General features: G+C 42.7%; 1 protein-coding gene across 6 annotated transcripts in view; it reads right to left on the bottom strand.

Moving 5' to 3' along the window:
• Positions 1 to 16,182, bottom strand: part of TRA2A (transformer 2 alpha homolog) — a 47,220-nt gene extending 31,038 nt beyond the window's left edge. For 5 of the 6 annotated variants that reach the window (XM_065397752.1, XM_065397753.1, XM_065397754.1 and 2 more), the window contains exons 1-2: positions 16,029 to 16,182; positions 3,548 to 3,681 (exon numbers count right to left, since the gene is read on the bottom strand). In XM_065397752.1, the coding sequence (XP_065253824.1) occupies positions 3,548 to 3,681; positions 16,029 to 16,064 (170 nt within the window). In that variant the 5' untranslated portion in view covers positions 16,065 to 16,182. The remainder of the gene's footprint in view (positions 1 to 3,547; positions 3,682 to 16,028) is intronic. The other variant, XM_065397758.1, reaches the window with a different exon arrangement.
• Between the last annotated feature and the right edge of the window lie 406 nt (positions 16,183 to 16,588).

Here is a 16,588-nt window from a genome sequence, read left to right as displayed (position 1 = left end):
AGAATGATGGGAGATGGATGGGTTCATTCAAATGTAATAATGAAACTATTTTAGGTAGGAATTTGGGATGTGGTCATAGGGTAACTTTTTCAAAAATTTTGTGTATGGGGAATGTGCCATGAGGGCCCTCAGTTCTTCTACTTGTCAGGCAGATCTGATAGCAACAAGTATGGCCACCTTCATTCAAAGGTGGAGAAGTGAACATGTCACTAATGGTTCAAAAGGGGCCCCCATAAGGCATCGCAGCACCAGATTGAGGTCTCATGATGGAATGGTGGCTCGTATTACAGGTTAAAGATTAGAAACACCTTTGAGGAAGCATTTTAGTGGTAGGGTGGGCGAAGATCAAGAACGTGTCCACTTTGTGAAGGAACGCCGTGTTTGCTGTGAGATGTACTCTGATCGAGCTCACTGAGAGACCAAATTTCCTTGAGATCTAGTATGTAATCCAATGCCACTGGTAAAGGAGAGGTAGTTGCCATTGTTTGCCTATTTTGGCATCACGTATAGAATCTTTTCCATTTGTGAAGGTAGGTATATCGTGTAGTCAGGGCTGGCCTTTAGGAAAATGGCACCCTGTGGCAACTTGTATTTTGCCCCCTCCCCCTGACCCCCCTGGGCATGACACTTCCCCCATTGCCCCAGGTATGAGATGGTTTACCTCCTGTCATAGTAGGTGTTCATGAGAAGGATCCCTAACGAGGGACATGGGAGTGGGTAGCGGGGATGGAAGCAAATTGGATAGAATAGCCAGTCTCCATGATTTCCCGTACCCGTTTGTCTGATATGTTGTTTCTCCACGCTGGGTGGAATTGAGTCAGACGGTCTCTGAATGGATGGATGGTGTTGGATGGTTCCAGCAATAAAAGATGTGGGAGATATCTCTGGTCCTCGACCAAATCCTTGAAACCGTTGTTTAGAAGGAGGTTGTTGGGATGTAAGGGGCTGAGAAGACAGTGGTCTCTGTCTAGCGGGTCTTTGTCTCTGCGGATCATATTGCCTCTGAGGTTGGGTGTAGGGTGCAGATCTTGTTCTTTATGCCAAATAATACTTCTAGTTTTTTCTTTTGAGAAGATACATAAATGCTCAACGATCTGAGAGTCACCCTGGAGTCTTTTAATGTGTGAAGAGACTCATCAATCTTGGCTGCAAACAGCTTTGGTTCCTCGAACTGGAGATCCTCGAAGGTAGATTGTACCTCTTTGGGAAAAACAGAGAAGTGGAGGCAGGAAACTTGTCACATGACTATGGCTGTGGTAATGGAATGTGTTGTCATGTCCAGAGAGGCTTGTCAGACTGGTCAAGCGAGAAGGTGGCCCTCTGACATGGTTGCTTTGAATTGCTGGTTTTTTGTCCTCAGGGAGATGATCAATAAATTCAGACATTTTTCAATAATTTGTGTAATTGTATTTGGCCATCAGTGCCTCGTAATTGGCAATCCTGAATTGTAGGGTCACTGACAAATAGGTCTTATGCCCAAAGAGGTCTAACCACTTCCAATCCCTATCATACGGGGTGGTTCTAGAGTAGGGTGACCAGATAGCAAGTGTGAAAAATCGGGAAAGGAGGGGGGTGGGTGGGTGCGTGGGGAAATAGGAGCCTATATAAGAAAAAGCCCCAAATATCAGGACTGTCCCTATAAAATTAGGACATCTGGTCACCCTATTTTAGAGTGATGTTGCCTGCCCTGCTCATTCACAGCCTCTACCACCGGAGAGTTTGGTGTGGGATGGGAAAACAAAAATTCCATTCCCTGGGAGGGAATGTAGTATTTTTTGTCCACTCTCTTACAAGCGGGTAGAATTGTTGCCAGGGTCTGCAGGATGGTCTTGGCCGTGTCCATGAGAGCCTCGTTTATTGGTAGGACAATCTCATAAGAGTCTGAAGGATATCCAACAACTTATGTTGGGACTCCGCAACTTGTTCCAATGGAATCTCTAATAAATCTGTGATTCTCTTAAATAGTTCTCAGAACTGTTTAAAGTCATCCCTCCTTGTGGGTGGTGGAAGCATGATAGCTTCATCCAGAGAGGAGGATGAAAAACTGGTACCTGGGGTGACTCTCGATCTGAAGTCTCTTCCAGTTCCTCAACTGCCTCTTCCAGAGGTTCAGAGGGTACAGGTGCAAAGGGTGATGAGGAATGCCTCGCTCTCTCTCTGTGTGAACTGGGAGGCTGACAGTGTTGGCAGTACACTGCCCAGGAGTCCCAATAAGACCACTGTGGTGGGAATGGCATCGGTGGCAGCATCCATGGGTTTCTATGCCATCCTTGAGTTTCAAGTATGAGTTGGTATTCCTGTTGTAGTGGACCTGGTCTGGTGGGGGTAGGTAAGGAGTGGTGGGAGGAGATTTCCCCTTCATCATCATTAGCCTCATCGCTGGATAAAGGAGGAGCTGATCTGGCTAGTGTGGTAAGTTGGTACAGCACTGAGCATGCTGGAGTAAGGTCAGTACTCAGGAGTGGAGATTCTGGTGCTGACGAGACTAAAAGGTCCTTATGCCAGAGGAATTGCTGCAGTACAGAGAGCATTGATACCAAGGAGAGTATTGTCGGCGGTACCAGCGCCTTTACCGCAGTTGCCGGTGCCGAGGGCCTTGCGCTATGCACTGTGTAGGCAGGAGGTAGTGCCATAGATTGTAGTGGTGCCAAGCTGCTTAGTGCCACATTTGATCAGCTTTGGCGGTACCGAGGCAGGGATTTCCCCGTTTTTGCTTTTTCTGAGCCAGCCCTCTTAGGGTCGTTTGCTCGCACAGTATCGAATGATCCCACTACCTTAGAGGTGGATGGTCTCGGTGCAGTCAATACTGATGTGCCTGAGAGGCCGGAGAAAGTCTCTTTTTGGCAGCTTCCCGAGACAGGGAAGTTGGAGCCCATTTTTATGTCGCTTTTTTGGGGAAGTGCTCTTTCCTCTGAGAGGGTGGTGGGGAGAGCCGGTCATGCCTCTTAGAATAAGGTTGTCCCGTAAGGGAGGGTAACTATATTACACCAAGGGGTATACTAATAACTGAAACTTAAACTCCTAAGATAAGGAAGAATTTTTTTTTTTAAATAAAAGAAAAACAGGGAAAAGATAGGGCAGTTAACTATGAACTAACTGGGTTATAAACTGGTACTCTGTGAGACAGGGACAGCGCATGTGTGACCCAACCAGGCACTGATACTAAAAATCTCCGATTCCAAGCACAGGCATGCAGATTCACCTAAAGTGGAGCACCCACATGGACACTCCTCAAAGAAGAACATGGTGCTGTTTGAAACAGCACTATATTAAAGTGCACTAGGGATTTTAGTGCAGACTAGCAGGGCCCAATTAATGCCCAACATGTTAAGCAACAGTCTACATTACTGCTTCATTTAGACAAGACTTCAGATACAAGTAACCAGTTCTGGTGTTTTTCCACTGTTTACTGGGTGTAACAGATTTCTGTATTGGAGAGTTTTAATGTGTTTCTTGGTCGAAACTGAAAATCAGAAGCTCGAGGTATCTTACATCATACCCATGGATATATGATGCAGAATTAATTTTTATCAAAATCAGTACATACCTGGATTTTGACCTTGACCGGGAGTGCGATTCAGAATGTTTGGAAGCCCTCGATGGACTACGAGATCCTGACCTGCTCTCCGATTTTACACGAGCAGGACTCCCAGCTGGAGATTTTGACTGGGAGCGAGACTCCTAACAAAAAAGATAGTATTACAAATGGTACTGGTCACATAAATGCCTAACTCCTAACATTTAAAGTACCGTAATTATATTATTTTGATTGCTCCTGAAAGACAAATGGTTAGGCAATACCCTCCAGAACAAATTTCAGTCTGTTAACCCACTGTTAATATTGTATGCTTTCCTCAAATAATTCCCTACTTGAACCAGATCACCAATTCTCTATTAACTAAGTAATCATGCAAATTCATCTACAACTTGATCATACAGACACTGGAACATAAACCATACATTTACTTAACCTAGGACCCATTCATTCTTCCAGATTCTTTTAATTCTACTTCACTCTTGCTTTCTACTTTTCTTCATTCTTCATTGAGTTTTTCATTTTTCATACTTCGTGTATTCTTCCCCAATTCAAACAATTCATTATAGCCTTAAAAAAAACATTCAAGTGCTTCTATCTGACCAATCTTCTGTTCAATTTTTTCCCCCATTCAATTTTAATTTTCTGATCTTTAATACTTTTCATTAGCCTTCTTTTATCTTGATTTATCTTCCACAATCTTGGAAAAAACTCTTCAATTTCTTCACGAACATTAACCTTAATGGAAAAAGAACATTTAGTATATTTAAGCACTAGGGATTATAAAACTCTGCTGGAGTTCAGAATGTTATCTACCAAAATTGAAAAGCCAGCAGGTAAAGTGCAAGTAACTATTTTATAAAAACATTTTTTTTTTAATCTTTAAAATTGTATTATTTCTAGGTTCTGACAATGAGTTTACTGATTTTCTCTAAATGTTTCAAAGCTGCCATCCTCCCCTTTCAAATTATAGAATTATCCTTATATTTTAGAATTTCTACAAGATACAAACATGTACTAAAAACTTAATTTGCACAAATATATTAAGATGCTCTGATATAAAATATAGATTTTTCCTAATATTAAATGTGCACTTTGATATTAAATACCTAAAATGCTAGTCTTGTAATAAGCTTTTATTAAGCCATTTTTAGTTCAACAGAAGGTTAAAGCAGAGCTTTCCCAGTCCAAAAAAAAAAAAAAAAAAAAATTTCTGTGCACAGAGACATACAGGGCCCAAACTAAATCTAAAGTTAATGATTCTCTAAATTTTCTTTCCTTCCTTATTGCTATCCTATTTCCCAGGAGTATTAAAGCCATATTTAAAATAAAATGTGTATTATAGTAAAAGCAACCCAAGAAGGGCCATTTTTACTTGTATGAACACACACACGAGAAATAACCAGGAAAACAAGCAAACAGAGCAGGATAGGACCTCCCCCCCAAAAAATATTTTTTTCCAGGGAGCTTGGCCATATGTGGCTTAAATTTGCTTTAAGTAATTGTAAATGTTTAGATATGGAGAAGTATTAAATATACACAAATAAATTTTAGCAAGCTTTCCCCCACCTTTCAAGTTCTTTTATTTTCCTTTTGTTACATTCTGTTCTGGTTTTCACTATATCTTTTACTAGCTGTTGTAAACAGTCTATCTCATTCTGTTTTACTAATTGTATTTCTTCGTTTTCTAATCTTACGGTCTGTTTCCAAATCCATCTCTCATTCTGCAGTTAACATGGTCAGTTTCTTTAGTGCCTTTCCTTCTTTAAGAGGAGAGTTTCCCTTCTCTTACTTTTTCACAAGTACTAAATGACAAGATTAATAGAAGTTAAAATCCTCTACTGAGCCTCATAACATGTAACCTGAGCAAACTTCCCCAATGTACCTCAACAAGAATTCAAGAGAAAGAAGGGAGAGCTACATTCAGACTGCTAACTATTCAGAATGCCCTCTGATGTCTATGGGAGGTTTCCATAGAGATCACAAGAAGGTGGTGGCTTTATGTAACTTTATTCTATTCCATGCCTTATTCTCACATCCAGAGCTCACTCAGAAAACATGCTCCCTTTCAGGCCCACAACTATTCCTGCCTTTTCTTTTTTTCTTCTTCTTTCTTTCCTATCCTCCTTATTCTATTTCTCTGCCCCTTCATTGTCTTTGAGAGCCTCCTCTATTCTTTCCTCTACACTTTATTCCCTGCAGCAATTCCCAATACCTACAGCAATCATTCCCACTGCCTTCCTCAATAAAAGTGATCAGCGATTAAAGTTAATTGCAGAAGTGTCATTGACATATCAATCAAATTAAAAAGGGAAGAGTGTGGCCCACAGACTATATGTTTGACACCTCTAGTATAAGAGGTTATAGTTCAGTATCCCTGTCCATTCAAACTTAAAACTCTGCTGACACTGCCAACATGGATTCCAATTAATGCCATATTGACATGAATGTTATCTGCCAGATATTTGAAAGGAAACAACACCTCATTTCATACAGGTCAAACTATAATCCATTTGTTTTATTTTAAAATTATTTCATAGACCCATAGAATATCAGGGTTGGAAGAGACCTCAGGTCATCTAGTCCAACCCCCTGCTCTAGAACAGTTTAAACTCACAGGACAGTTCAACTGTTCCAATTTTCAAGTTGCAGTGAGAGCACAGGTCCTTACAAGTTTCAAACCTCTTCAAATTCGTAACAATTGGCGATATGGACTGCAGCTGAGGAGACAACTATTATCCATCAGCAGTTGCATACTATATGTCAATGCCAGGCATTCACAGTTTTCTGATATAACAGAGAACATTACTCCCACAGAACTTCAAAGAAAGTATTAAAGGAATCTGTATAATGGCTTTATGAGATAGTTTAAGGAAAGCAAAGCAGCTAAGAAAATATTTCCCCCTACTTGTGGTCTTTTGCTGAACTAGAACAGGTTTCCAACCCCTGGTGAGTTACATAATATGGGATGAAGTCTTCTGCTGGGAAGGATTTTTTCCAGAGACCTCACCATTCCTACCTTCTTTCCCCAAACTCTCCTCGCCCCCCACCCCAAAACCAATATGGCGTCTTTAAAGTTTTATCATCTACAATGCAAACAGAGCAGACCTGATGGTTTCGTATACAAGCATTTTATGGGATAGATATAATCCACAAGCCTCATATATTATGTGTTGTCCTACAATATAACCCCTGTCCCGGGAAGTAAGATTTTTTCCTTAGCACATAATCTTTAATGAATGGGGGGGGGGGGGGGGGAAATCTCCTAGGATTATTTCAATTTTCTATGCAGCCACCAGGTCATAAAAATGTTAAAAAGCACACGAAAAATAAGGGCTTGTCTACACTAGAGCAATCAGTTATTGCACTTCAACTGGTCATACAGCACTGATGGAAATACCAACACTTGAGTCCACACTTGCCTCCCTAATTGGTTTAAGTTTTGCCCTTGCGTCTACATTCATCATGGCAAATCCTAAATGAATGTGGCCTTGCAGATCAAAAACCACCGGTGTTGATTTGAATTCACATAAAGGCTGCCCTAAAATAAAGATGTGGACAGTTATCTTTGACTGCCGCCTAAGCCAGCACATATCCTTACTTGCCAACTAAGAGTCCCCTCTCCGCTGTCTTCATCCTTTCAGTATATCCTGCTCCATAGAAATGCCACTGAGCCATGCCCTCCCTCCTGTTCTGAAGGTCCTCAAACTGTGACAAACCACCAGTTAAGGCTGTATTTCTTAAACACCATTAACCTCTCATCCCACTGCCACCACTGGACAGAACACCTACACTAATGCCTTCCCCTCTATCTGCTACTCAGTGAGTCACTAATGGTTCACCAGTCAATCCTCTTGCTCTAACAAACTACAGGTAGTTTGTCAGAATGAATGCTTCAGACAGCAATCCACAGATGATTCTCCAGCTCAAGAGACAGCAAGAAGAGCACAACTAGTAGCTGCGCTCCTTACAATACCTTAGGTACCAGATTCTCCCTAACACTCCAAAGCTAACAGAGCACCTTGACCAACTCCACTCTCCCTTTGGCAGGCCCACATTATGGCTGACATTCTCACTCTGATGAACCACAAGCAGGCAGTGGCACAGTCAGAGCAGGGGACATTACTGGAGGTGAGTGGACAAGCTACAGAGTACAGTTTCAGCTACTGATCTACAGGTGCTTCACCAGATGAGGACATGCAGAGCCAGAAGTATTTCTAAAGGATACAGAGGGGCTCTTCTGGGAAGAGAGGAAACCAGAGGCGGGGAGGGGGCCCACCAAGGGCAGAGAGAGAAAACTCTCAATCAACAAACTGAAGACCATTCACGAGCTGAGGGTATTGTAATCTCCGATAGGTATCAGTTAACAGGGCACCAACTGTACCAATGTGTTGGGTCTACATTGATACACAACTAACTGGTTGAACCATGGGGTTTATCCTTACAAATTTCAGATAAGCTACACTGACTGTTGCCTTCCCAATAATCCATGTTATTTTCTCCAGTACAGATAAGGCTTTAAAATAAGCTTTCAGAGTACTTAAACTATCCCACTGAATCTTTTGTAGGATATTTAAAAAATGCTCTTTCAAAGTTCCTGGGGTGGCGAAGAGAATGAGGTACGGGCAAAAAATAAGTCTTGGGGGAAGGGGTATTTATGCCCTCTCACTGACCACTTGAACATCTCCAAAGTGTGTCAGAACGAGCTTGTCAAATGAATATCAATGGACCCCACTTCTGAGATGAGATATTAAAAAAGATAAAATAGGGCATAGCAGTGTGTGCATGAAGAGTAGAATAGGGAAGGAAAAACAATTCTATGGAATTTCACTATGGCTATTTCTCATAATAACCCCCCCTTTCCTCCTCCCCCGTGCCAAATGCAGTATGCTTGACTTGGTTAAAAAGAAAACATACATATTACATGTAGAACAAATAAAATCGGTCTCAGACTTCTATGTAGCTAACATTTCACTTGTAAGAGCTGCACATACATCAAGGTTTTAATCTGGTGAAAAGTCATGTGACTTCTTTCACCACCCCAAACACACTTAGAAAGTCCACTGAGCCAGTCTTGCCTATGCTTCTGTTCTCAAAGTCCTTCCCTAGCACAAGAAATAGCATAAGCAGCAAAGTAAGATTGTCAGTTCTGATCATATACAATGCTATTCTATTCTTACTTAGCCAGGGAAGAGGAGTACCACAGGCTGGGGCAGTATTGTATGAGCCTTTATTGTTGATGGGGAGTAGCAGCATGCTCAGCCCTAGACAAGAGACAGGGATAAGCACAAGGATGTGGCTTCCATCACTTGCTGGATAGCACCCCAAGTCAACTGAAGGAGAAACATTAATGGTCTGGAGCCAGTGGAAGGACAATCCCATATACTTCCTTGGGAATTTCACCAGACCCTTCCCCAAGACAGACAGACAGACAAAAAGGAAACACTAGCAAAATAAAGAGGGAGTGAAAAGAAACACAACCCTTTAAAAGAAAAGGAAAAATAAAAAGGGAGATGGATGATCAGAAAAGGAGATTTTAAGGAATATATTGATAGCAGCCTGAGTCTGTAGGATAAAACATCAACACGGTAACAGCTAACAGATGAGTCCCTTCAGTCACAGTTATTTACTCAGGGATCAATTGGAATTTCTTGCCACAGAATATGGCCAACTTTGCTTTAAATGGAGAAACAGATCTCTTAATGGCTATTTTTTTCTTATACCCTGTCAAGAGCTTGACAAATCAAAACATAAGACTGCAAATCCTATAATGTGATATGGGTATATTAAGGTGGCTATGTATGAGTAATTCAACATATATGGGAGGAAGATGAATTGCTGCTAAAAAAGGGTAATTTGACAACTATACCATCCAACAGAAAATATACTGATAAACATATTCAACTCACAATGTTAATGAGTTACATGATTATCAATAGAAAACCCTTACCCTTCAGTGTTCAAAAAATTTACTGGAGCTAAAAGGTCTTTGGAAGTAGTCATATTTACTGTTATATCCAAAAAGAGAAGTTCTGTGCTCTACTTGGGGTTTATTTAGGTGAGTATTTTTGCAGAAGGATTGTTTTCAAGTACTCCTATATAAGGTAGGGAAGACAGGAACAAATCTCCTTTTTTGAAACATAACAGTCCTGCTGCCTACCACGGCATGAATAGTAGTCTAGCAGTAACTACCAGCATTACTCAATAACAAGATGAAATGCCAAAGGGAACAAACAGGACAAGAATATTCAGACACTTAATCAACAACAACAAAAAGTTATCCTCCTTTTTCATACTCTTATAGACTCAGACCATGGGATTATCAGAGCATTTCCCAAAGAACTGTTGGACTACCCATGTGTGAAAACTGCCACTGCCATCTCCAAAAGCTGCAACAGAATACATCCACACTGTTGTCCTCTAAAATTCTTGTTGGGAGTGTCTGGTCTCTACTGAGGCAGTAGACTGCCCTTGGAGAATATGTTCTGACCCCAACCAAAGGTTACAGATACAGCCTTCCCTAAAATTATCTTTGAGCCAATGAGAGGACCGCAAAGAGAACAGGATGACCAGATTTCCTTAACCTGTATATTTTTAAGATACACCTGCAAAGTATTCTTTTCAAGCCAATACTCCTTTCACAATTTCTCTGATCCAGCAAAGCACTTATGTGCTTAAGTAACCACACTGACTTCAATGAGGCTGCTCATGTGCTTAAAGCTACATACATGCTTAAGCACTTTTTTGGTCTATGGCCAATGTTAGGATTTATACAGAATAGGAAGAAATCTCAATTAAAATCAAAGGTACTGACAAACTTAGCAGTCAAATCTTTTTTCTCATCTTCCTACTTTGACCTGGTGAAAAACTGAATAGGCATATCTTGTAGGAATTTCTATCACTCTAGGAATATCTAGCCACTGAAGACACCATTTTTTAGGGAAAGAATCCCAGTTATCTATGTCTAAAAGAATGGTTTTATATATTACGTATGAGATGACAGGGGTTGAGTAAATTGTAGTACTGCATTTTTAACATACTCCCCCTGCTGTGTATAGGATGTTTTCAGGATGAAATAAAGAATATAGGCTTATTCACCTCTTTGAAACCAAACCAACCAACCTTTCCGGTTAGAAAGGGACATTAATCAAGGGATTAGGAATTAAACAGAAATCCTGAAATGGAAAGGAAGAGTGTCATTTAGAACAGTGATTCTCAGCCAGGGATACTCAGAGGTCTTCCAGGGGCTACTCAATTAATCTAGATCAGTGTTTCCCAACTTCAGGGTTTCAGCCCCCCGGGGGGGGGGAGGGTGTGTGTGTCACAAGTGCAGGGCCAACATTAGGGGATGGCAAGCAGGGCAACTGCCCAGGGCCCCGTGCCACAGGGGGCCCTGCAAAGCCAAGTTACATGCTTCAGCCCCAGGCGGCAGGGTTCAGTCTTCAGATGAGACTATTTTTCACTTGTGAGCCTTAAGTATCACACTGAAAGTACAGTAAGTATAATATTTATATTCTAAACAATTTATTTTATCATTATATTGTAAAAATGAGAAAGTCAGCAATTTTTCAGTATTAGTGTAGTGTGACACTTTTGTATTTTTACGTCTGATTTTGTAAGTAAGTAGTTTTTAAGTGAGGTGAAACTTGGGGTCTGCAAGACAAATCAGATTCCTGAAACAGATACAGTAGTCTGGAAAGGTTAAAAACCACTGGTTTAGAGTGTAGTTTGTACACTGCTTTGAAAAACCTCACTATGAAGCTACATCACTGACTGGATGCAGAATACGTTGCTAATGACAACCAGCTGAACATGAAGGGAACAAAGACTCAAACCTTAAATTCTCTGTAATTTACTAAGAATTTGCACAAATTTTGCATAAGAGGTGAATAAGCCCATGTTCTTTATTTCACTCCGAAAACATCCTATACGCAGAGTATGTTAAAAATGCAATACAACAATTTACTCAATCCATGTCATCTCATACATAATATATAAAACCATTCTTTTAGACATAGATAACTGGGATTCTAGTGAAGTATTGTCCCTGAAACAAGAAACAATACTCCCCTGACCTGAGGGAGGACAAAATCTTACTTACAGTTTTGGGAACCAAAAGGTAACAAAGGCCAAACTGGAGCTACCAAAATGAAAATAGTTCTTTCGTGAGTACATGAGCCTAGGCCAGTGGTTCTCAAACTGTGGGTCAGGACCCCGTTTTAATGGGGTTGCCAGGACTGGCATTAAACTTGCTGGGGCCTGTGGCCGAAGCCAAAGCCTCACTGCCCGGGACCCAAACCCAAGGGCTTCAGCCCTGGGCGGCGGGACTCAGGCTACAGACCACCCGCCTGGGGCTGAAGTCCTAGGCCTCGGCTTTGGACCCCTCGCCCAGGGGGCTCAGGCTTTGGTCTCCCCTCCTGGGATCGTGTAGTAATTTTTGTTGTCAGAAGTGGGGTCACAGTGCAATGAAGTTTGAGAACCCCTGGCCTAGGGTCTGACCAGAAAATGGAACTATAAACCAGACTTAAATCCAGGGATATGACAAAAAGTCCACTCTTGATGATCCCCTGGAAGCTGGAAAAGCAAGACTTCATCTTAGTATTGCAATTATCAACCACCATATTCACTTGGGAAGGTCTTAGTGTTTGCCACATCAATTAGCACCTTAACTGAAAAGGTGAGGATATTTAATCATTAATAAAGCCTTCCTTTATATAAAAAGAACAGGAGTACTTGTGGCACCTGAAACCTTCCTTTATATATTTATCCAAAATATCAAGTGTTAAATAGATTTAGTCACTATGAATAAAAATCCTTTTCCCAAACAAGCAGGATTTTTTCTTCTTTAAAACACTTTCCTAGTCCTCCATCTACATCAGGGGTTCTCAAACTGGGGGTCAGGACCCCTCAGGGGGTCATGAGGTTATTACACGGGGGTCGTGAGGTGTCAGCCTCCCCGCTTTGCCTCCAGCATTTATAACGGTGTTAAATATATAAACAAGTGTTTTTAATTTATAAGGGGGAATTGCACTCAGAGGCTTGCTATGTGAAAGGGGTCACCAGTACAATAGTTTGAGAACCACTAATATACATCATATATAAAAAATGCACATGCCCTTTTTTCCTCTTAGCAGATCACCTTTAAGAGAGAAATCAACTGGGAATCTACTCAACTTCAACAAAATAATTTTAAATAGCTTCAATTGCTATAATAGCCAAGTTATGGAAATTTCCCTAATAATTGTATTAAGGTTTGCCATGACTCAGTTTCCATACAAGCATTCCTTTATTAGTTCAAAGGCCACTTGGTGCAAGTTACATCCAAAAGAGCAATATAAGAATATGTCCTTATAGTTTATATCCTAACAATAATACAGTTATAAGCATTGGCCAACATGCTTACAATAAGTTCAGGGTCGGGAGACACCTTCCCCTATCATGCCATGTCTCCAGAAGACTAAAGAAAACTCTGACAACGAACCTGCATAAAAAGTAAGTGATATCACTGCTGGTTATTGGACCTTAGCTAAAATCAGCTGAAGCAGTTTAGGGCTGCACCATACTTTCTTATCTCACTTTGCCATATTTTTCCCTAGCTGCAAGGCTTGACTAAGCATTTCTAACTTATTATTTACTGCACCTGGTGCTCAATTAACCATGTTTCCTTTATTTCCATTGCTTAGCTCAAACCCTCAATAAGGTAACAGTGATATTTCCAGGGCCATTATAAGTTTTAACACAAACAATCCCTCTCATTTTTATTGGCTGCATGCTTCAGACTTAACACTTAGGTTAAAATCAAAACAATGTAAAATCATAGTTTACTTAGGTCTCATGTAAGCCTATATTCCTACACCAAGACTTCCCAATTTTGTGGCTTTGCAAATCACATTTATCTTTAGTGTGTGTGTTCTAGCCTACAATGTGGATGGGTAAGACACCCCTATAAGTCTTATTCATTATACAGAGAAAGAAGTGAAACTGACTATATATACATACAAATGCAAAGTAAAACTGACAAAGCTAGAGAATTATTTTTCTAATATTTTCAAGTACAGTAAACTTAAGTGCTTGTAGCAATAGTACATAAAATAAGTTCAGAGAGAAGTGTGATTTTTTAAAATTGAAAGTCATTTTAAATTGTATGGTTTATCACACATTGTTGTGCAATTCTTAAGGCAGTCTGCAACACTTTTTTAAAGCTACTTTATCATAGCTAGGCTTTTATGGCGTCCACAACAGTGGTAATTCAGTTCAATTCATATTATTTTAGAACACAATAAAACACTCAGAAATGCATGTATCAAGGACACATGATAATTAAGGTATGGCTGGTTGGGCTGAAGTAGTGAAGAACACATACTTAACTAAGCAGCACCATACATTACTTCAATTTTATTTTAATTGACTTTTGTTGGATTTGGGAGAAGTGTTCAACAGATGGATCTTCAAAATCCTTCCCACGCGAAAACGCAAGGCACAGATTTATTGCCTCTTTAAAATAATGTTTTACACAAAGCAAAAGAAAAAGATGAAAAATAATTGTAGAATACTCCTAGAGTAACGGGAATTAGTGTTTGTGATTGTTTTCTGTTCGGATATATATATGAACAAAAGTAAACATATCACTAATTTTCTCTACTATTGTGTTCAGCTGCATGGAAGACCATAAAATGGACAATACATTGCCATTTGCTATGCTGGTTAAGAAATTTCATCATCACTGGAAATAAAGATAAGTGTACTCCCAAAAGAACTGAAGTAAGGCTAATGGCACACACTGACAAGTAAACTTTCCCCTCTAAACAGAGAGGGGACCAACTGCAACAGCAGTCACAGAAACCTAGCTTCAGAAATGCTTAGAGTAGACCCTCCTATTTCAACATCAGGCAGTGGAAAACATACAGTAACTCTGAAGCTCATCAGTTTCATCACCTTCCTAACAACAACTGTTCTCTTAAACTAGACAAAATATCTTTGACAAAAAAACAAGATACCGAAATACATGGTAAAAATTCATGGTAAACTAGTGCTCAAAGAACAGAATAAACTGTAAAGAATTACTGACAAGCAAGCACGTTTGTTACCCAAGCTTTTCAAACTATCTAAATATAAAAGTTCATTTTCCATTTACTCATTACTTTAATTAAATCAGAAATACACAGCTAACAAAGCCACTTTTGCCAGAATAATCCACACTAGAACTGTTTTTGTTTATCTCACCTGAGGAAGCGGCAGCCAATACTATAGCAGTGTATGGTGCTTCTAGCCTAGGGACTATTTTTATTTAGTGTTACAAAAGTAGCACTATTTCAGTAGAGATACTTGTTGGAATACAACACTGCACTGTCAGAATTTCATTGGTCATTTCCCTAGGCAGCATCAGGTTGCTGCAAAAGCTGCTGCCACTGGTTCATCAGAGAAGGTCACAAAAAAAGCTCAAGTTCTCTTCAAGAGCAACTCTTGAGAGCACACCAAAGATTTCCTACAATAAAACTGAGGTAAACAGGGATAGGATGAGGGCAGTGACCACATGGACCTGAATATCTGTCCCATGTTTCAAATAGTACCAAGCAGTTTCTAATTCCTGCCTTTGTCAATCACTAAAAAGTGTACAGAGACCATTCACACGTGTACAGAAAGGCTGCAGCAACCATTAGAAGGTGAGTGAGGCGCTCAGCCTAACAAGGCCAGGGGCCACCACACCCCAGTAGGTGGCACAGGGGCAGTGGTGGGGTACAATCGGACCATCAGTGAACTACACGGGGCAGCAGCGGAGACCCCAGGTGGCATCGGGAATCTGGCTCAGAGGAAATCCAGATCACGGGCCATCGGAAGGGAAGAGGAGGCTGGTCCCTGCGCTCCTCAGGCAGTGACACGGCCCGTCTCTCACACAGGCGCAGCCATTAACTGCCCGACAAAGAAAGCGCAACCAAACCAGCGCTAACACGTCGTGATCCCCCCCCGCCCCAAGGGCTGGCACAGCGCCGCCTCCGGCGCCCAGGGTCCGGGTAGAGGAGCTCCAAAAGTGGGATCCCGTAGACCTGGGGGCTCGGGGCGGGCGAGCTGGACTCGGAGCCCGAGAAGAGAGAAGGGCTCCGGCAAAACTCAGAGCGCGCTCCCCGGGGCTGCGGGTGACAAGGGACCCCCGGCGGGCTCAACGGGAGGTGGGCAGGTAGCCCGGCGCATCGCCCGCATCAAGAAATGAGAGTGCTGGGGCCAGCAGAGCTGGGCGCCCCGTGGCTAAATGGTGGGGAGCAAGGGAGGGGGCAGGGCGAGGAAGGGCAGCGGGGCGCGGACAGCGGCCCAGCGCAGAGCCCGGCGGGGGTAGCGGCGGGAGGCATCGATGGCTCAGCGCCGCCGAGGGGCGCCATCTTAGGGAGAAGCTAGCGCGCCTCCCGGCCCGCCGGAAAAGAGCGCCTCTCCCCTCCCCCACTCCCTGGAGGACCGGGCCGGCCTCCCCCAGCACGGCCCGGGCGGGCTCGCCACTCACCCTCCCCTCGAAGTTATTCTCCTCCACGTCGCTCATGGCGGCGGGGTGCTAGTTGCTGCGCTCAGCGAACGGGGACGCGAGTCACGGGCAGCGGCCACCTTCCTGCCTCCGGACCCGTCCTGCAGGCAGCGGCGGCAGCGCAAAATGGCGCCTCTGCCTCGTCTGCGCCCGACACCGCGCAGGGGGGCGGGGCCGCCCCGCCAATCACAAAGGAGGCGCCCGGCGCCGCCGCCAGCACTAGGGGGGCGCTGCGGGCGGGGTGGGGGAGGTGACTGAGGTGAGGGCCCGGCCTTTTCAGCCGCCTCGCCCCACCCGCACTGGGGGCGAGGCATTGTCCCCATTTACCCCCTTCCTCCCCCTGCGGCGCGATCCCCTAGTGCGGGCACCCACGGTGTGCACCGGCCCCCTCCAACACACGGGACTTGTACGATTCCCCCCCTCCCCACTCAACACACACCGCTGCGTATAAGCTCCCCCCTCCACAACACGCGCCGCTGCGAACGTGCCCCCCCCACCGCAGTTTGTACGAGCTACCCTCAAACACACAACATATATCACCA

Source organism: Emys orbicularis, chromosome 2 (genome assembly GCF_028017835.1).
Source record: "Emys orbicularis isolate rEmyOrb1 chromosome 2, rEmyOrb1.hap1, whole genome shotgun sequence".
NCBI classification, from domain to species: Eukaryota; Metazoa; Chordata; order Testudines; family Emydidae; genus Emys; species Emys orbicularis.
This window is presented reverse-complemented; position numbering and strand designations above follow the sequence as displayed.